This window comes from Salvelinus fontinalis, unplaced genomic scaffold (genome assembly GCF_029448725.1).
Source record: "Salvelinus fontinalis isolate EN_2023a unplaced genomic scaffold, ASM2944872v1 scaffold_0180, whole genome shotgun sequence".
Classification (NCBI taxonomy): Eukaryota; Metazoa; Chordata; class Actinopteri; order Salmoniformes; family Salmonidae; genus Salvelinus; species Salvelinus fontinalis.
In genome coordinates this window covers 130,127-151,097 of record NW_026600389.1, presented here as the reverse complement: position 1 = coordinate 151,097, position 20,971 = coordinate 130,127, and the positions used below count along the sequence as shown (strand labels likewise).

At 53.6% G+C, this 20,971-nt stretch overlaps 1 protein-coding gene across 4 annotated transcripts in view; it reads left to right on the top strand.

The window, feature by feature from the left end:
* LOC129844147 (protein CBFA2T1-like) overlaps positions 1–20,971 on the top strand; it is a 107,571-nt gene that overhangs the window by 71,923 nt on the left and 14,677 nt on the right. For all 4 annotated transcript variants that reach the window (XM_055912552.1, XM_055912550.1, XM_055912553.1 and 1 more), the window contains exon 5: positions 6,504–6,784. In XM_055912552.1, coding sequence (XP_055768527.1) covers positions 6,504–6,784 — 281 coding nt within the window. The remainder of the gene's footprint in view (positions 1–6,503; positions 6,785–20,971) is intronic.

Here is a 20,971-nt window from a genome sequence, read left to right as displayed (position 1 = left end):
ACTGGTTGCCCTCTAGGTTACAGACAGCTGGTAGTCCCATCCACCAAACTATCAGGTGGGTGGTATAGAGGAGACGGACCCACTGGTTGTCCTCTAGGTTACAGAGAGCTGGTCGTCCCATCCACCACAAAACCAGGTGGGTGGTATAGAGGAGACGGACCCACTGGTTGCCCTCTAAGTTACAGAGATCTGGTAGTCCCATCCACCACACTACCAGGTGTGAAACAGGGAAGGGACTCAGGGGGTATGCTAATTTAGTTTTGAGCAGACCAAACCCTCTCTTTTAAGTTAGTTGAAACAGGAACATTTTTCATCTGGCTAGAAATTACAAAGGAAATGATCTCAACAGAGTAAAATGTCCTCATGTGTGGTTCCTATATCCCCCCACTAGATTCCCCATACTTTAATGAAGACAGCTTCTCCATCCTGGAGGGGGAGATCAATCATTTCCAGGCCCAGGGACATGTACTAGTCTGTGGCGACCAAAACGCCAGAACCGGACAATAACCTGACACCCTCATCACACAGGGGGACAAACACCTACCTGGAGGTGACAGCATTCCCTCCCCCATATGCCCTCCTAGGCACAACTACGACAACATAACCAACAAAAACGGGTCACAACTCCTGCAGCTCTGTCGCACGCTGGGTCTGTACATAGTCAATGGTAGGCTTCGAGAGAGAGCTGTTATATCCTCTGTTTCAGAAATATATTCCAGCCATTGAGTTAGCGAGTGGGGAGTAGAGGAGAGAGGGAGCATTGTGGGGAGTAGAGGAGAGAGGGAGCATTGTGGGGAGTAGAGGAGAGAGGGAGCATTGTGGGGAACAAGTTGTGTCTGAAGCATATGGTCTGAGATGGATCAGTATTAGGAGACCAGGAAAATATCTCATTAAGAAGTACAATCTGTTTCTACACACAAACATGATAACATACACACACACAATAACATACAAACACACACACGATAACATACTCACTATACACACATGTACACAAACACACACGATAGCATACGCACTATACACGTACACACACACACACGCACGCACGCACGCACGCACGCACGCACGCACGCACGCACGCACGCACGCACGCACGCACGCACACACACACACACACACACACACACACACACACACACACACACACACACACACACACACACACACACACACACACACACACACACAATAACATACTTACTATACACACATGTACACAAACACACACACGATAACATACGCACTACACACACACAAACACACACACACGTACACACACACGTACTATACATACACATGGATTTAGTACTGTATATATGTGGTAGTGGTGGATTAGGGGCCTGAGGGCACACAGTGTTGTGAAATCTGTGAATGTACTGTAATGTTTTTTTATTTTTAAGTATAAACTGCCTTAATTTTGCTGGATCCCAGGAAGAGTAGCTGCTGCCTTGGCAGGAACTAATGGGGATCCATAATAAACCCCAGGAAGAGTAGCTTCTGCCTTGGCAGGAACTAATGGGGATCCATAATAAACCTCAGGAAGAGTAGCTGCTGCCTTGGCAGTAACTAATGGGGATCCATAATAAAACCCAGGAAGAGTAGCTGCTGCCTTGGGCAGGAACTAATGGGGATCCATAATAAACCCTAGGAAGAGTAGCTGCTGGCTTGGCAGGAACTAATGGGGATCCATAATAAACCCTAGGAAGAGTAGCTTCTGCCTTGGCAGGAACTAATGGGGATCCATAATAAACCCCAGGAAGAGTAGCTGCTGGCTTGGCAGGAACTAATGGGGATCCATAATAAACCCCAGGAAGAGTAGCTGCTGCCTTGACAGGAACTAATGGAGATCTATAATAAACCCCAGGAAGAGTAGCTTCTGCCTTGGCAGGAACTAATGGGGATCCATAATAAACCCCAGGAAGAGTAGCTTCTGCCTTGGCTGGAACTAATGGGGATCCATAATAAACCCCAGGAAGAGTAGCTGCTGCCTTGGCTGGAACTAATGGGGATCCGTAACAAACCCCAGGAAGAGTAGCTGCTGCCTTGGCAGGAACTGAAGGGGATCCATAATAAACCCCAGGAAGAGTAGCTGCTGCCTTGGCAGGAACGAATGGGGATCCATAATAAACCCCAGGAAGAGTAGCTGCTGCCTTGGCAGGAACTAATGGAGATCCATAATAAACCCCAGGAAGAGTAGCTGCTGCCGTGACAGGAACTAATGGGGAACCATAATAAACCCCAGGAAGAGTAGCTGCTGCCGTGACAGGAACTAATGGGGAACCATAATAAACCCAAGGAAGAGTAGCTGCTGCCTTGACATGAACTAATGGGGATCTATAATAAACCCCAGTAAGAATAGGTGCTGCCTTGGCAGGAACTAATGGGGATCCATAATAAACCCCAGGAAGAGTAGCTGCTGCCTTGGCAGGAACTAATGGGGATCCATAATAAACCCCAGGAAGAGTAGCTGCTGCCTTGACAGGAACTAATGGGGATCCATAATAAACCCCAGGAAGAGTAGCTGCTGCCTTGGCAGGAACTAATGGGGATCCTTAATAAACCCCAGGAAGAGTAGCTGCTGCCTTGACAGGAACTAATGGGGATCCATAATAAACCCCAGGAAGAGTAGCTGCTGCCTTGACAGGAACTAATGGGGATCCGTAATAAACCCCAGGAAGAGTAGCTGCTGCATTGGCAGGAACTAATGGGGATCCATAGTAAACCTCAGGAAGAGTAGCTGCTGCATGGACAGGAACTAATGGGGATCCATAATAAACCCCAGGAAGAGTAGCTGCTGCCTTGGCAGGAACTCATGGGGATCCTTAATAAACCCCAGGAAGAGTAGCTGCTGCCTTGACAGGAACTAATGGGGATCCATAATAAACCCCACGAAGAGTAGCTGCTGCCTTGGCAGGAACTAATGGGGATCCATAATAAACCCCAGGAAGAGTAGCTGCTGCCTTGGCAGGAACTAATGGGGATCCATAATAAACCCCAGGAAGAGTAGCTGCTGCCTTGGCAGTAACTAATGGGGATCCATAATAAACCCCAGGAAGAGTAGCTGCTGCCTTGGCAGGAACTAATGGGGATCCATAATAAACCCCAGGAAGTGTAGCTGCTGCCTTGGCAGGAACTAATGGGGATCCATAATAAACCCCAGGAAGAATAGCTGCTACCTTGACAGGAACTAATGGGGATCCATAATAAACCCCAGGAAGAGTAGCTGCTGCCTTGACAGGAACTAATGGGGATCCATAATAAACCCCAGGAAGAGTAGCTGCTGCCTTGGCAGGAACTAAGGGAGATCCATAATAAACCCCAGGAAGAGTTGCTGCTGCCTTGACAGGAACTAATGGGGATCCATAATAAACCCCAGGAAGAGTAGCTGCTGCCTTGACGGGAACTAATGGGGATCCATAATAAACCCCAGGAAGAGTAGCTGCTGCCTTGGCGGGAACTAATGGGGATCCGTAATAAACCCCAGGAAGAGTAGCTGCTGCCTTGGCAGGAACTAATGGGGATCCATAATAAACCCCAGGAAGAATAGCTGCTACCTTGACAGGAACTAATGGGGATCCATAATAAACCCCAGGAAGAGTAGCTTCTGCCTTGGCAGGAACTAATGGGGATCCATAATAAACCCCAGGAAGAGTAGCTGCTGCCTTGGCAGGAACTAATGGGGATCCATAATAAACCCCAGGAAGAGTAGCTGCTGCCTTGACAGGATCTAATGGGGATCCATAATAAACCCCAGGAAGAGTAGCTGCTGCCTTGGCAGGAACTAATGGGGATCCTTAATAAACCCCAAGAAGAGTAGCTGCTGCCTTGACAGGAACTAATGGGGATCCATAATAAACCCCATGAAGAGTAGCTGCTGCCTTGACAGGAACTAATGGGGATCCGTAATAAACCCCAGGAAGAGTAGCTGCTGCCTTGGCAGGAACTAATGGGGATCCATAGTAAACCTCAGGAAGAGTAGCTGCTGCCTTGACAGGAACTAATGGGGATCCATAATAAACCCCAGGAAGAGTAGCTGCTGCCTTGGCAGGAACTAATGGGGATCCATAATAAACCCCAGGAAGAGTAGCTGCTGCCTTGACAGGAACTAATGGGGATCCATAATAAACCCCAGGAAGAGTAGCTGCTGCCTTGGCAGGAACTAATGGGGATCCATAATAAACCCCAGGAAGAGTAGCTGCTGCCTTGGCAGGAACTAATGGGGATCCATAATAAACCCCAGGAAGAGTAGCTGCTGCCTTGGCAGGAACTAATGGGGATCCATAATAAACCCCAGGAAGAGTAGCTGCTGCCTTGGGAGTAACTAATGGGGATCCATAATAAACCCCAGGAAGAGTAGCTGCTGCCTTGGCAGGAACTAATGGGGATCCATAATAAACCCCAGGAAGTGTAGCTGCTGCCTTGGCAGGAACTAATGGGGATCCATAATAAACCCCAGGAAGAGTAGCTGCTGCCTTGACAGGAACTAATGGGGATCCATAATAAACCCCAGGAAGAGTAGCTGCTGCCTTGGCAGTAACTAATGGGGATCCATAATAAACCACCGGAAGAGTAGCTGCTGCCTTGGCAGGAACTAATGGGGATCCATAATAAACCCCAGGAAGTGTAGCTGCTGCCTTGGCAGGAACTAATGGGGATCCATAATAAACCCCAGGAAGAATAGCTGCTACCTTGACAGGAACTAATGGGGATCCATAATAAACCCCAGGAAGAGTAACTGCTGCCTTGACAGGAACTAATGGGGATCCATAATAAACCCCAGGAAGAGTAGCTGCTGCCTTGGCAGGAACTAAGGGAGATCCATAATAAACCCCAGGAAGAGTAGCTGCTGCCTTGACAGGAACTAATGGGGATCCATAATAAACCCCAGGAAGAGTAGCTGCTGCCTTGACAGGAACTAATGGGAATCCATAATAAACCCCAGGAAGAGTAGCTGCTGCCTTGGCAGGAACTAAGGGAGATCCATAATAAACCCCAGGAAGAGTAGCTGGTGGATCCCCTTCTATAGAAGACAGTCAGAACAGAGTAAAACACCCTGCCAGGCCTCTCGAGTAGCGCGGTGGTCTAGCTGTGCAAATCCTAGCTCTGTCGCAGCCGGCAGCCCCCGGAAGACACATGGGGTGGCGCACAATTGGCCTAGCGTCGTCCGTGTAGGGGACTGTTTCGCCGGGCAGGGATGTCCTTGTCCCGTCGCTCTCTAGCGACTCCTGTGGCTGGCCGGGCGCAGTGCACGCTGACACGGTCGCCAGGTGTACGGTGTTTCCTCAGACACATTGGTGTGGCTGGCTTCTGGGTTAAGTGGGCATTGTGTCAAGAAGCAGTGCGGCTTGGTTGGGTTGTGTTTCGGAGGACGCAGGGCTCTCGACTTTCGACCTCTCCCGCGTCCGTACGGGAGTTTCAGTGATGAGACAAGACTGTAACTACCAATTGAATACCATGAAATTGAGGAGAAAATGGGGAAGACGAAAAGAACGCCCTGTGTCATGGTGGAACCCCTTCTTCTAAAGCTGTGTTTCTCACTCTCCGGGACCAAAGGACCCACAGGACTCTGGTCAAAAGAAGTGCCCTATGTAGTGAATAGAATAGGGTGCCATTTGGGACAACTTCTTCTAAAGCTGTTTCTCACTGTCTTTCCTCCTCTCTCTTCCTCTCTCTTCCTCTTCCTCCTCTCTGTTCCCTCCCCCTCTCCTCCTCCTCTCTGTTCCCTCTCCTCCTCCTCCTCTCTATTCCCTCCCCCTCTCCTCCTCCTCCTCCTCCTCCTCCGCCTCCTCCTCCTCCTCCTCTCTGTTCCCTCCCCCTCTCCTCCTCCTCCTCTCTGTTCCCTCCCCCTCTCTTCCTCCTCCTCCTCCTCCTCCTCCTCCTTCTCCTCTCTGTTCCCTCCCCCTCTCCTCCTCCTCCTCTCTATTCCCTCCCCCTCTCCTCCTCCTCCTCCTCCTCCTCCGCCTCCTCCTCCTCCTCCTCTCTGTTCCCTCCCCCTCTCCTCCTCCTCCTCTCTGTTCCCTCCCCCTCTCTTCCTCCTCCTCCTCCTCCTCCTCCTTCTCCTCTCTGTTCCCTCCCCCTCTCCTCCTCCTCCTCTCTATTCCCTCCCCCTCTCCTCCTCCTCCTCCTCCTCCTCCGCCTCCTCCTCCTCCTCCTCTCTGTTCCCTCCCCCTCTCCTCCTCCTCCTCTCTGTTCCCTCCCCCTCTCTTCCTCCTCCTCCTCCTCCTCCTCCTTCTCCTCTCTGTTGCCTCCCCCTCTCCTCCTCCTCCTCTCTGTTCCCTCTCTTCCTCCTCCTCTCTGTTCCCTCCCCCTCTCCGCCTCCTCCTCCTCCTCCTCCTCTCTGTTCCCTCCCCCTCTCCTCCTCCTCCTCCTCCTCCTCCTCCTCTCTGTTCCCTCCCCCTCTCCTCCTCCTCCTCCTCCGCCTCTCTGTTCCTTCCCCCTCTCCTCCTCCTCCTCTCCTCCCCCTCTCCTCCTCCTCCTCTCTGTCCCCTTTCCTCCTCCAGAACCAAAGAGAACGGCTTCGACAGGGATGGCCCCCTGCACCTGGAGACCTCCAGTAAGAGACCCTGTACGATCAGCCCGGCAGGCCAACGGTTCAGCCCCTCCAACGGTCACCTCCCCTACCAATCTAACGGCCTGGTCCATGGACACCCCACGCCGCCCCCTCCCCCACAGCACTACCGGCTGGACGACGTGGCCATCACACACCATTACAGAGACTCACCACACTACCGGCACCCCAACCACAACCACCGCGAGCTCAGGGAGAGACCACGGCCACTGGGTAAGGACAGGAGGAGAAGAGGGGAGGAGAGGGTTAGAGTTGGGGGACGGAGGGACGGAGGGAAGGGGGAGGGATGTGGAGGACTGAGAAGGATAGAATAAGGGGAGGGAATGTAGGAATAGGGTCAACCGTAGGGTCAACCGTAGGGTCAACCGTAGGGTCAACCGTAGATGTCCATCCTTCAAGAGGTCCAGATCTTTACCCACAAACCAGAGAGGTTCTTTTAATACAGAGAAAGGAGATGTTTCCAGAGTGGATCTGTGTCCATGAAGCTTAATGACTCGCTACATGTGTCCCTGATCTAAAAACACTTCTCTACATTTAGCATGTCTGGCCTGTGATAGAGAGAGGGGGTGGATGGGTGCACTAGATAGGGAATAGGGTGACATAGGGCCCTGGTCAGAAGTAGTGCACTAGATAGGGAATAGGGTTCCATAAGGCCCTGGTCAGAAGTAGTGCACTAGATAGGGAATAGGGTTCCATAAGGCCCTGGTCAGAAGTAGTGCACTAGATAGGGAATAGGGTTCCATAAGGCCCTGGTCAGAAGTAGTGCACTAGATAGGGAATAGGGTTCCATAAGGCCCTGGTCAGAAGTAGTGCACTAGATAGGGAATAGGGTTCCATAAGGCCCTGGTCAGAAGTAGTGCACTAGATTGGGAATAGGGTTCCATAAGGCCCTGGTCAGAAGTAGTGCACTAGATAGGGAATAGGGTTCCATAAGGCCCTGGTCAGAAGTAGTGCACTAGATAGGGAATAGGGTTCCATAAGGCCCTGGTCAGAAGTAGTGCACTAGATAGGGAATAGGGTTCCATAAGGCCCTGGTCAGAAGTAGTGCACTAGATAGGGAATAGGGTTCCATAAGGCCCTGGTCAGAAGTAGTGCACTAGATTGGGAATAGGGTTCCGTAAGGCCCTGGTCAGAAGTAGTGCACTAGATAGGGAATAGGGTTCCATAAGGCCCTGGTCAGAAGTAGTGCACTAGATAGGGAATAGGGTTCCATAAGGCCCTGGTCAGAAGTAGTGCACTAGATAGGGAATAGGGTTCCATAGGGCCTTGGTCAGAAGTAGTGCACTAGATAGGGAATAGGGTTCCATAAGGCCCTGGTCAGAAGTAGTGCACTAGATAGGGAATAGGGTTCCATAAGGCCCTGGTCAGAAGTAGTGCACTAGATAGGGAATAGGGTTCCATAAGGCCCCGGTCAGAAGTAGTGCACTAGATAGGGAATAGGGTTCCATAGGGCCCTGGTCAGAAGTAGTGCACTAGATAGGGAATAGGGTTCCATAAGGCCCTGGTCAGAAGTAGTGCACTAGATAGGGAATAGGGCTCCATAAGGCCCTGGTCAGAAGTAGTGCACTAGATAGGGAATAGGGTTCCATAAGGCCCTGGTCAGAAGTAGTGCACTAGATAGGGAATAGGGTTCCATAAGGCCCTGGTCAGAAGTAGTGCACTAGATAGGGAATAGGTTTCCATAGGGCCCTAGTCAGAAGTAGTGCACTAGATAGAGAATAGGGTTCCATAAGGCCCTGGTCAGAAGTAGTGCACTAGATAGGGAATAGGGTTCCATAAGGACCCGGTCAGAATTAGTGCACTAGATAGGGAATAGGGTTCCATAGGGCCCTGGTCAGAAGTAGTGCACTAGATAGGGAAAGGGTTCCATAAAGCCCTGGTCAGAAGTAGTGCACCAGATAGGGAATAGGGTTCCATAAGGCCCTGGTCAGAAGTAGTGCACTAGATAGGGAATAGGGTTCCATAAGGCCCTGGTCAGAAGTAGTGCACTAGATAGGGAATAGGGCTCCATAAGGCCCTGGTCAGAAGTAGTGCACTAGATAGGGAATAGGGTTCCATAAGGCCCTGGTCAGAAGTAGTGCACTAGATAGGGAATAGGTTTCCATAGGGCCCTAGTCAGAAGTAGTGCACTAGATAGAGAATAGGGTTCCATAAGGCCCTGGTCAGAAGTAGTGCACTAGATAGGGAATAGGGTTCCATAAGGATCCGGTCAGAATTATTATTTTTAAGTGGGAGAACTTGCACAATTGGTGGCTGACTAAATACTTTTTGGCCCGCTGTATTTGATATCTTCATCTTTCAACGTTTTCCTCGTTGATGATGGGATGCTTGTGAGAGTCTGGTTGTGGGACTAATGGCTTATTTGATCTCTCCATCTATCTTCTCTGTCTTCATTGATGGAGGAACAGTGGAGAGAGGATAGAGGGAAGTGGAGAGAGGGAGGAGGGAAGAGTGGAGGGAGGATGAAGGGAAGAGTGGAGAGAGGATGGAGGGAAGAGTGGAGAGAGGATGGAGGGAAGAGTAGAGAGAGGATGGAGGGAAGTGTGGAGAGAGGATGGAGGGAAGAGTGGAGAGAGGATGGAGGGAACAGTGGAGAAAGGATGGAGGGAAGAGTGGAGAGAGGATGGAGGGAAGAGTAGAGAGAGGATGGAGGGAAGAGTGGAGAGAGGATGGAGGGAAGAGTGGAGAGAGGATGGAGGGAACAGTGGAGAAAGGATGGAGGGAAGAGTAGAGAGAGGATGGAGGGAAGAGTGGAGAGAGGATGGAGGGAACAGTGGAGAAAGGATGGAGGGAAGAGTGGAGAGAGGATGGAGGGAAGAGTAGAGAGAGGATGGAGGGAAGAGTGGAGAGAGGATGGAGGGAAGAGTGGAGAGAGGATGGAGGGAACAGTGGAGAAAGGATGGAGGGAACAGTGGAGAAAGGATGGAGGGAAGAGTGGAGAGAGGATGGAGGGAAGAGTGGAGAGAGGATGGAGGGAAGAGTGGAGAGAGGATGGAGGGAAGAGTGGAGAGAGGATGGATGGAAAGGAGGGAAGACTGGAGAGAGGATGGAGGGAAGAGTAGAGAGAGGATGGAGGGAACAGTGGAGAGAGGATGGAGGGAAGAGTGGAGATAGGATGGAGGGAAGAGTGGATGGAGGGAAGAGTGGTGAGAGGATGGAGGGAAGAGTGGATTGAGGGAAGAGTGGAGAGAGGATGGAGGGAAGAGTGGAGAGAGGATGGAGGGAAGAGTGGAGGGAGGATGGAGGGAAGATTGGAGATAGGATGGAGGGAAGAGTGGAGAGAGGATGGAGGGAAGAGTGGAGAGAGGATGGAGGGAAGAGTGGAGAGAGGATGGAGGGAAGAGTGGAGAGAGGATGGAGGGAAGAGTGGAGAGAGGATGGAGGGAAGAGTGGGTAGAGGATGGATGGAAGAGTGGAGAGAGGATGGAGGGAAGAGTGGGGAGAGGATGGAGGGAAGAGAGGAGAGAGGATGGAGGGAAGAGTGGAGAGAGGATGGAGGGAAGAGTGGAGAGAGGATGGAGGGAAGAGTGGAGATAGGATGGATGGAAAGGAGGGAAGAGTGGAGAGAGGATGGAGGGAAGAGTAGAGAGAGGATGGAGGGAACAGTGGAGAGAGGATGGAGGGAAGAGTGGAGATAGGATGGAGGGAAGAGTGGAGAGAGGATGGAGGGAAGAGTGGAGAGAGGATGGAGGGAACAGTGGAGAGAGGATGGAGGGGACAGTGGAGAGAGGATGTAGGGAAGAGTGGAGAGAGGATGGAGGAAAGAGTGGAGAGAGGATGGAGGGAAGAGTGGATGGAGGGAAGAGTGGAGGGAGGATGGAGGGAAGAGTGGAGAGAGGATGGAGGGAAGAGTGGAGAGAGGATGGAGAGAAGAGTGGAGAGAGGATGGAGGGAACAGTGGAGAGAGGATGGAGGGAAGAGTGGAGAGAGGATGGAGGGAAGAGTGGAGAGAGGATGGAGCGAAGAGTGGAGAGAGAATGGAGGGAAGAGTGGAGAGAGGATGGAGGGAAGAGTGGAGAGAGGATGGAGGGAAGAGTGGAGAGAGGATGGAGGGAACAGTGGAGAGAGGATGGAGGGAAGAGTGGAGAGAGGATGGAGGGAAAGGAGGGAAGAGTGGAGAGAGGATGGAGGGAAGAGTGGAGAGAGGGAGAAGGGAAAAGTGGAGAGAGGATGGAGGGAAGAGTGGAGAGAGGATGGAGGGAAGAGTGGATGGAGGATGGAGGGAAGAGTGGATGGAGGGAAGAGTGGTGAGAGGATGGAGGGAAGAGTGGATGGAGGGAAGAGTGGAGAGAGGATTGAGGGAAGAGTGGAGAGAGGATGGAGGGAAGAGTGGAGGGAGGATGGAGGGAAGAGTGGAGATAGGATGGAGGGAAGAGTGTAGAGTGGATGGAGGGAAGAGTGGAGAGAGGATGGAGGGAAGAGTGGAGAGAGGATGGAGGGAAGAGTGGAGAGAGGATGGAGGGAAGAGTGGAGAGAGGATGGAGGGAAGAGTGGGGAGAGGATGGAGGGAAGAGGGGAGAGAATGGAGGGAAGAGTGGGGAGAGGATGGAGGGAAGAGTGGAGAGAGGATGGAGGGAAGAGTGGAGAGAGGATGGAGGGAAGAGTGGAGAGAGGATGGATGGAAAGGAGGGAAGAGTGGAGAGAGGATGGAGGGAAGAGTAGAGAGAGGATGGAGTGAACAGTGGAGAGAGGATGGAGGGAAGAGTGGAGATAGGATGGAGGGAAGAGTGGAGAGAGGATGGAGGGAAGAGTGGAGAGAGGATGGAGGGAACAGTGGAGAGAGGATGGAGGGGACAGTGGAGAGAGGATGTAGGGAAGAGTAGAGAGAGGATGGAGGGAAGAGTGGAGAGAGGATGGAGGGAAGAGTGGATGGAGGGAAGAGTGGAGGGAGGATGGAGGGAAGAGTGGAGAGAGGATGGAGGGAAGAGTGGAGAGAGGATGGAGAGAAGAGTGGAGAGAGGATGGAGGGAACAGTGGAGAGAGGATGGAGGGAAGAGTGGATGGAGGGAAGAGTGGAGAGAGGATGGAGGGAAGAGTGGAGAGAGGATGGAGCGAAGAGTGGAGAGAGAATGGAGGGAAGAGTGGAGAGAGGATGGAGGGAAGAGAGGAGAGGATGGAGGGAAGAGTGGAGAGAGGATGGAGGGAACAGTGGAGAGAGGATGGAGGGAAGAGTGGAGAGAGGATGGAGGGAACAGTGGAGAAAGGATGGAGGGAACAGTGGAGAAAGGATGGAGGGAAGAGTGGAGAGAGGATGGAGGGAAGAGTAGAGAGAGGATGGAGGGAAGAGTGGAGAGAGGATGGAGGGAAGAGTGGAGAGAGGATGGAGGGAAGAGTGGAGAGAGGATGGATGGAAAGGAGGGAAGACTGGAGAGAGGATGGAGGGAAGAGTAGAGAGAGGATGGAGGGAACAGTGGAGAGAGTATGGAGGGAAGAGTGGAGATAGGATGGAGGGAAGAGTGGATGGAGGGAAGAGTGGAGGGAGGATGGAGGGAAGAGTGGAGAGAGGATGGAGGGAAGAGTGGAGAGAGGATGGAGAGAAGAGTGGAGAGAGGATGGAGGGAACAGTGGAGAGAGGATGGAGGGAAGAGTGGATGGAGGGAAGAGTGGAGAGAGGATGGAGGGAAGAGTGGAGAGAGGATGGAGCGAAGAGTGGAGAGAGAATGGAGGGAAGAGTGGAGAGAGGATGGAGGGAAGAGAGGAGAGGATGGAGGGAAGAGTGGAGAGAGGATGGAGGGAACAGTGGAGAGAGGATGGAGGGAAGAGTGGAGAGAGGATGGAGGGAACAGTGGAGAAAGGATGGAGGGAACAGTGGAGAAAGGATGGAGGGAAGAGTGGAGAGAGGATGGAGGGAAGAGTAGAGAGAGGATGGAGGGAAGAGTGGAGAGAGGATGGAGGGAAGAGTGGAGAGAGGATGGAGGGAAGAGTGGAGAGAGGATGGATGGAAAGGAGGGAAGACTGGAGAGAGGATGGAGGGAAGAGTAGAGAGAGGATGGAGGGAACAGTGGAGAGAGGATGGAGGGAAGAGTGGAGAGAGAATGGAGGGAAGAGTGGAGAGAGGATGGAGGGAAGAGTGGAGAGAGGATGGAGGGAAGAGTGGAGAGAGGATGGAGGGAACAGTGGAGAGAGGATGGAGGGAAGAGTGGAGAGAGGATGGAGGGAAAGGAGGGAAGAGTGGAGAGAGGATGGAGGGAAGAGTGGAGAGAGGGAGAAGGGAAAAGTGGAGAGAGGATGGAGGGAAGAGTGGAGAGAGGATGGAGGGAAGAGTGGATGGAGGATGGAGGGAAGAGTGGATGGAGGGAAGAGTGGTGAGAGGATGGAGGGAAGAGTGGATGGAGGGAAGAGTGGAGAGAGGATTGAGGGAAGAGTGGAGAGAGGATGGAGGGAAGAGTGGAGGGAGGATGGAGGGAAGAGTGGAGATAGGATGGAGGGAAGAGTGTAGAGTGGATGGAGGGAAGAGTGGAGAGAGGATGGAGGGAAGAGTGGAGAGAGGATGGAGGGAAGAGTGGAGAGAGGATGGAGGGAAGAGTGGAGAGAGGATGGAGGGAAGAGTGGGGAGAGGATGGAGGGAAGAGGGGAGAGAATGGAGGGAAGAGTGGGGAGAGGATGGAGGGAAGAGAGGAGAGAGGATTGAGGGAAGAGTGGAGAGAGGATGGAGGGAAGAGTGGAGAGAGGATGGAGGGAAGAGTGGAGAGAGGATGGATGGAAAGGAGGGAAGAGTGGAGAGAGGATGGAGGGAAGAGTAGAGAGAGGATGGAGTGAACAGTGGAGAGAGGATGGAGGGAAGAGTGGAGATAGGATGTAGGGAAGAGTGGAGAGAGGATGGAGGGAAGAGTGGAGAGAGGATGGAGGGAACAGTGGAGAGAGGATGGAGGGGACAGTGGAGAGAGGATGTAGGGAAGAGTAGAGAGAGGATGGAGGGAAGAGTGGAGAGAGGATGGAGGGAAGAGTGGATGGAGGGAAGAGTGGAGGGAGGATGGAGGGAAGAGTGGAGAGAGGATGGAGGGAAGAGTGGAGAGAGGATGGAGAGAAGAGTGGAGAGAGGATGGAGGGAACAGTGGAGAGAGGATGGAGGGAAGAGTGGATGGAGGGAAGAGTGGAGAGAGGATGGAGGGAAGAGTGGAGAGAGGATGGAGCGAAGAGTGGAGAGAGAATGGAGGGAAGAGTGGAGAGAGGATGGAGGGAAGAGAGGAGAGGATGGAGGGAAGAGTGGAGAGAGGATGGAGGGAACAGTGGAGAGAGGATGGAGGGAAGAGTGGAGAGAGGATGGAGGGAACAGTGGAGAAAGGATGGAGGGAACAGTGGAGAAAGGATGGAGGGAAGAGTGGAGAGAGGATGGAGGGAAGAGTAGAGAGAGGATGGAGGGAAGAGTGGAGAGAGGATGGAGGGAAGAGTGGAGAGAGGATGGAGGGAAGAGTGGAGAGAGGATGGATGGAAAGGAGGGAAGACTGGAGAGAGGATGGAGGGAAGAGTAGAGAGAGGATGGAGGGAACAGTGGAGAGAGGATGGAGGGAAGAGTGGAGATAGGATGGAGGGAAGAGTGGATGGAGGGAAGAGTGGTGAGAGGATGGAGGGAAGAGTGGATGGAGGGAAGAGTGGAGAGAGGATGGAGGGAAGAGTGGAGAGAGGATGGAGGGAAGAGTGGAGGGAGGATGGAGGGAAGAGTGGAGATAGGATGGAGGGAAGAGTGGAGAGAGGATGGAGGGAAGAGTGGAGAGAGGATGGAGGGAAGAGTGGAGAGAGGATGGAGGGAAGAGTGGAGAGAGGATGGAGGGAAGAGTGGAGGGAGGATGGAGGGAAGAGTGGAGATAGGATGGAGGGAATAGTGTAGAGTGGATGGAGGGAAGAGTGGAGAGAGGATGGAGGGAAGAGTGGAGGGAGGATGGAGGGAAGAGTGGAGGGAGGATGGAGGGAAGAGTGGAGATAGGATGGAGGGAATAGTGTAGAGTGGATGGAGGGAAGAGTGGAGAGAGGATGGAGGGAAGAGTGGAGAGAGGATGGAGGGAAGAGTGGAGAGAGGATGGAGGGAAGAGTGGAGAGAGGATGGAGGGAAGAGTGGGGAGAGGATGGAGGGAAGAGTGGAGAGAGGATGGAGGGAAGAGTGGGGAGAGGATGGAGGGAAGAGAGGAGAGAGGATGGAGGGAAGAGTGGAGAGAGGATGGAGGGAAGAGTGGAGAGAGGATGGAGGGAAGAGTGGAGAGAGGATGGATGGAAAGGAGGGAAGAGTGGAGAGAGGATGGAGTGAACAGTTGAGAGAGGATGGAGGGAAGAGTGGAGATAGGATGGAGGGAAGAGTGGAGAGAGGATGGAGGGAAGAGTGGAGAGAGGATGGAGGGAACAGTGGAGAGAGGATGGAGGGGACAGTGGAGAGAGGATGTAGGGAAGAGTGGAGAGAGGATGGAGGGAAGAGTGGAGAGAGGATGGAGGGAAGAGTGGATGGAGGGAAGAGTGGAGGGAGGATGGAGGGAAGAGTGGAGAGAGGATGGAGGGAAGAGTGGAGAGAGGATGGAGAGAAGAGTGGAGAGAGGATGGAGGGAACAGTGGACAGAGGATGGAGGGAAGAGTGGATGGAGGGAAGAGTGGAGAGAGGATGGAGGGAAGAGTGGAGAGAGGATGGAGCGAAGAGTGGAGAGAGAATGGAGGGAAGAGTGGAGAGAGGATGGAGGGAAGAGTGGAGAGAGGATGGAGGGAAGAGTGGAGAGAGGATGGAGGGAACAGTGGAGAGAGGATGGAGGGAAGAGTGGAGAGAGGATGGAGGGAACAGTGGAGAAAGGATGGAGGGAACAGTGGAGAAAGGATGGAGGGAAGAGTGGAGAGAGGATGGAGGGAAGAGTAGAGAGAGGATGGAGGGAAGAGTGGAGAGAGGATGGAGGGAAGAGTGGAGAGAGGATGGAGGGAAGAGTGGAGAGAGGATGGATGGAAAGGAGGGAAGACTGGAGAGAGGATGGAGGGAAGAGTAGAGAGAGGATGGAGGGAAGAGTGGATGGAGGGAAGAGTGGTGAGAGGATGGAGGGAACAGTGGAGAGAGGATGGAGGGAAGAGTGGAGATAGGATGGAGGGAAGAGTGGATGGAGGGAAGAGTGGTGAGAGGATGGAGGGAAGAGTGGATGGAGGGAAGAGTGGAGAGAGGATGGAGGGAAGAGTGGAGAGAGGATGGAGGGAAGAGTGGAGGGAGGATGGAGGGAAGAGTGGAGATAGGATGGAGGGAAGAGTGGAGAGAGGATGGAGGGAAGAGTGGAGAGAGGATGGAGGGAAAAGTGGAGAGAGGATGGAGGGAAGAGTGGAGAGAGGATGGAGGGAAGAGTGGAGAGAGGATGGAGGGAAGAGTGGGGAGAGGATGGAGGGAAGAGTGGAGAGAGGATGGAGGGAAGAGTGGGGAGAGGATGGAGGGAAGAGAGGAGAGAGGATGGAGGGAAGAGTGGAGAGAGGATGGAGGGAAGAGTGGAGAGAGGATGGAGGGAAGAGTGGAGAGAGGATGGATGGAAAGGAGGGAAGAGTGGAGAGAGGATGGAGGGAAGAGTAGAGAGAGGATGGAGGGAACAGTGGAGAGAGGATGGAGGGAAGAGTGGAGATAGGATGGAGGGAAGAGTGGAGAGAGGATGGAGGGAAGAGTGGAGAGAGGATGGAGGGAACAGTAGAGAGAGGATGGAGGGGACAGTGGAGAGAGGATGTAGGGAAGAGTGGAGAGAGGATGGAGGAAAGAGTGGAGAGAGGATGGAGGGAAGAGTGGATGGAGGGAAGAGTGGAGGGAGGATGGAGGGAAGAGTGGAGAGAGGATGGAGGGAAGAGTGGAGAGAGGATGGAGAGAAGAGTGGAGAGAGGATGGAGGGAACAGTGGAGAGAGGATGGAGGGAAGAGTGGAGAGAGGATGGAGGGAAGAGTGGAGAGAGGATGGAGCGAAGAGTGGAGAGAGAATGGAGGGAAGAGTGGAGAGAGGATGGAGGGAAAAGTGGAGAGAGGATGGAGGGAAGAGTGGAGAGAGGATGGAGGGAACAGTGGAGAGAGGATGGAGGGAAGAGTGGAGAGAGGATGGAGGGAAAGGAGGGAAGAGTGGAGAGAGGATGGAGGGAAGAGTGGAGAGAGGGAGAAGGGAAAAGTGGAGAGAGGATGGAGGGAAGAGTGGAGAGAGGATGGAGGGAAGAGTGGATGGAGGATGGAGGGAAGAGTGGATGGAGGGAAGAGTGGTGAGAGGATGGAGGGAAGAGTGGATGGAGGGAAGAGTGGAGAGAGGATTGAGGGAAGAGTGGAGAGAGGATGGAGGGAAGAGTGGAGGGAGGATGGAGGGAAGAGTGGAGATAGGATGGAGGGAAGAGTGTAGAGTGGATGGAGGGAAGAGTGGAGAGAGGATGGAGGGAAGAGTGGAGAGAGGATGGAGGGAAGAGTGGAGAGAGGATGGAGGGAAGAGTGGAGAGAGGATGGAGGGAAGAGTGGGGAGAGGATGGAGGGAAGAGTGGAGAGAGGATGGAGGGAAGAGTGGGGAGAGGATGGAGGGAAGAGAGGAGAGAGGATGGAGGGAAGAGTGGAGAGAGGATGGAGGGAAGAGTGGAGAGAGGATGGAGGGAAGAGTGGAGAGAGGATGGATGGAAAGGAGGGAAGAGTGGAGAGAGGATGGAGGGAAGAGTAGAGAGAGGATGGAGGGAACAGTGGAGAGAGGATGGAGGGAAGAGTGGAGATAGGATGGAGGGAAGAGTGGAGAGAGGATGGAGGGAAGAGTGGAGAGAGGATGGAGGGAACAGTGGAGAGAGGATGGAGGGGACAGTGGAGAGAGGATGTAGGGAAGAGTGGAGAGAGGATGGAGGAAAGAGTGGAGAGAGGATGGAGGGAAGAGTGGATGGAGGGAAGAGTGGAGGGAGGATGGAGGGAAGAGTGGAGAGAGGATGGAGGGAAGAGTGGAGAGAGGATGGAGAGAAGAGTGGAGAGAGGATGGAGGGAACAGTGGAGAGAGGATGGAGGGAAGAGTGGATGGAGGGAAGAGTGGAGAGAGGATGGAGGGAAGAGTGGAGAGAGGATGGAGCGAAGAGTGGAGAGAGAATGGAGGGAAGAGTGGAGAGAGGATGGAGGGAAGAGTGGAGAGAGGATGGAGGGAAGAGTGGAGAGAGGATGGAGGGAAGAGTGGAGAGAGGATGGAGGGAAAGGAGGGAAGAGTGGAGAGAGGATTGAGGGAAGAGTGGAGAGAGGGAGAAGGGAAAAGTGGAGAGAGGATGGAGGGAAGAGTGGAGAGAGGATGGAGGGAGGATGGAGGGAAGAGTGGAGAGAGGATGGAGGGAAGAGTGGAGAGAGGATGGAGGTAAGAGTGGGGAGAGGATGGAGGGAAGAGTGGAGAGAGGATGGAGGGAAGAGTGGAGAGAGGATGGAGGGAAGAGTGGAGAGAGGATGGAGGGAAGAGTGGAGAGAGGATGGAGGGAAAAGTGGAGAGAGGATGGAGGGAAGAGTGGAGAGAGGATAGAGGGAAGAGTGGATGGAGGGAAGAGTGGAGAGAGGATGGAGGAAAGAGTGGAGAGAGGATGGAGGGAAGAGTGGAGGGAGGATGGAGGGAAGAGTGGAGAGAGGATGGAGGGAACAGTGGAGAGAGGATGGAGAGAAGAGTGGAGAGAGGATGGAGGGAAGAGTGGAGAGAGGATGGAGGGAAGAGTAGAGGGAGGATGGAGGGAAGAGTAGAGGGAGGATGGAGGGAAGAGTGGAGAGAGGATGGAGGGAAGAGTGGAGAGAGGATGGAGGGAAGAGTAGAGAGAGGATGGAGGGAAGAGTGGAGAGAGGATGGAGGGAAGAGTGGATGGAGGGAAGAGTGGAGAGAGGATGGAGGGAAGAGTGGATGGAGGGAAGAGTGGTGAGAGGATGGAGGGAAGAGTGGATGGAGGGAAGAGTGGTGAGAGGATGGAGGGAAGAGTGGATGGAGGGAAGAGTGGAGAGAGGATGGAGGGAAGAGTGGAGAGAGGATGGAGGGAAGAGTGGAGGGAGGATGGAGGGAAGAGTGGAGATAGGATGGAGGGAAGAGTGGAGAGAGGATGGAGGGAAGAGTGGAGAGAGGATGGAGGGAAGAGTGGAGAGAGGATGGAGGGAAGAGTGGAGAGAGGATGGAGGGAAGAGTGGAGAGAGGATGGAGCGAAGAGTGGAGAGAGAATGGAGGGAAGAGTGGAGAGAGGATGGAGGGAAAAGTGGAGAGAGGATGGAGGGAAGAGTGGAGAGAGGATGGAGGGAACAGTGGAGAGAGGATGGAGGGAAGAGTGGAGAGAGGATGGAGGGAAAGGAGGGAAGAGTGGAGAGAGGATGGAGGGAAGAGTGGAGAGAGGGAGAAGGGAAAAGTGGAGAGAGGATGGAGGGAAGAGTGGAGAGAGGATGGAGGGAAGAGTGGATGGAGGATGGAGGGAAGAGTGGATGGAGGGAAGAGTGGTGAGAGGATGGAGGGAAGAGTGGATGGAGGGAAGAGTGGAGAGAGGATTGAGGGAAGAGTGGAGAGAGGATGGAGGGAAGAGTGGAGGGAGGATGGAGGGAAGAGTGGAGATAGGATGGAGGGAAGAGTGTAGAGTGGATGGAGGGAAGAGTGGAGAGAGGATGGAGGGAAGAGTGGAGAGAGGATGGAGGGAAGAGTGGAGAGAGGATGGAGGGAAGAGTGGAGAGAGGATGGAGGGAAGAGTGGGGAGAGGATGGAGGGAAGAGTGGAGAGAGGATGGAGGGAAGAGTGGGGAGAGGATGGAGGGAAGAGAGGAGAGAGGATGGAGGGAAGAGTGGAGAGAGGATGGAGGGAAGAGTGGAGAGAGGATGGAGGGAAGAGTGGAGAGAGGATGGATGGAAAGGAGGGAAGAGTGGAGAGAGGATGGAGGGAAGAGTAGAGAGAGGATGGAGGGAACAGTGGAGAGAGGATGGAGGGAAGAGTGGAGATAGGATGGAGGGAAGAGTGGAGAGAGGATGGAGGGAAGAGTGGAGAGAGGATGGAGGGAACAGTGGAGAGAGGATGGAGGGGACAGTGGAGAGAGGATGTAGGGAAGAGTGGAGAGAGGATGGAGGAAAGAGTGGAGAGAGGATGGAGGGAAGAGTGGATGGAGGGAAGAGTGGAGGGAGGATGGAGGGAAGAGTGGAGAGAGGATGGAGGGAAGAGTGGAGAGAGGATGGAGAGAAGAGTGGAGAGAGAATGGAGCGAAGAGTGGAGAGAGAATGGAGGGAAGAGTGGAGAGAGGATGGAGGGAAGAGTGGAGAGAGGATGGAGGGAAGAGTGGATGGAGGGAAGAGTGGAGAGAGGATGGAGGGAAGAGTGGAGAGAGGATGGAGGGAAGAGTGGATGGAGGGAAGAGTGGAGAGAGGATGGAGGGAAGAGTGGAGAGAGGATGGAGCGAAGAGTGGAGAGAGAATGGAGGGAAGAGTGGAGAGAGGATGGAGGGAAGAGTGGAGAGAGGATGGAGGGAAGAGTGGAGAGAGGATGGAGGGAAGAGTGGAGAGAGGATGGAGGGAAAGGAGGGAAGAGTGGAGAGAGGATTGAGGGAAGAGTGGAGAGAGGGAGAAGGGAAAAGTGGAGAGAGGATGGAGGGAAGAGTGGAGAGAGGATGGAGGGAGGATGGAGGGAAGAGTGGAGAGAGGATGGAGGGAAGAGTGGAGAGAGGATGGAGGTAAGAGTGGGGAGAGGATGGAGGGAAGAGTGGAGAGAGGATGGAGGGAAGAGTGGAGAGAGGATGGAGGGAAGAGTGGAGAGAGGATGGAGGGAAGAGTGGAGAGAGGATGGAGGGAAAAGTGGAGAGAGGATGGAGGGAAGAGTGGAGAGAGGATAGAGGGAAGAGTGGATGGAGGGAAGAGTGGAGAGAGGATGGAGGAAAGAGTGGAGAGAGGATGGAGGGAAGAGTGGAGAGAGGATGGAGGGAAGAGTAGAGGGAGGATGGAGGGAAGAGTAGAGGGAGGATGGAGGGAAGAGTGGAGAGAGGATGGAGGGAAGAGTGGAGAGAGGATGGAGGGAAGAGTAGAGAGAGGATGGAGGGAAGAGTGGAGAGAGGATGGAGGGAAGAGTGGATGGAGGGAAGAGTGGAGAGAGGATGGAGGGAAGAGTGGATGGAGGGAAGAGTGGTGAGAGGATGGAGGGAAGAGTGGATGGAGGGAAGAGTGGTGAGAGGATGGAGGGAAGAGTGGATGGAGGGAAGAGTGGAGAGAGGATGGAGGGAAGAGTGGAGAGAGGATGGAGGGAAGAGTGGAGGGAGGATGGAGGGAAGAGTGGAGATAGGATGGAGGGAAGAGTGGAGAGAGGATGGAGGGAAGAGTGGAGAGAGGATGGAGGGAAGAGTGGAGAGAGGATGGAGGGAAGAGTGGAGAGAGGATGGAGGGAAGAGTGGAGAGAGGATGGAGGGAAGAGTGGGGAGAGGATGGAGGGAAGAGTGGAGAGAGGATGGAGGGAAGAGTGGGGAGAGGATGGAGGGAAGAGAG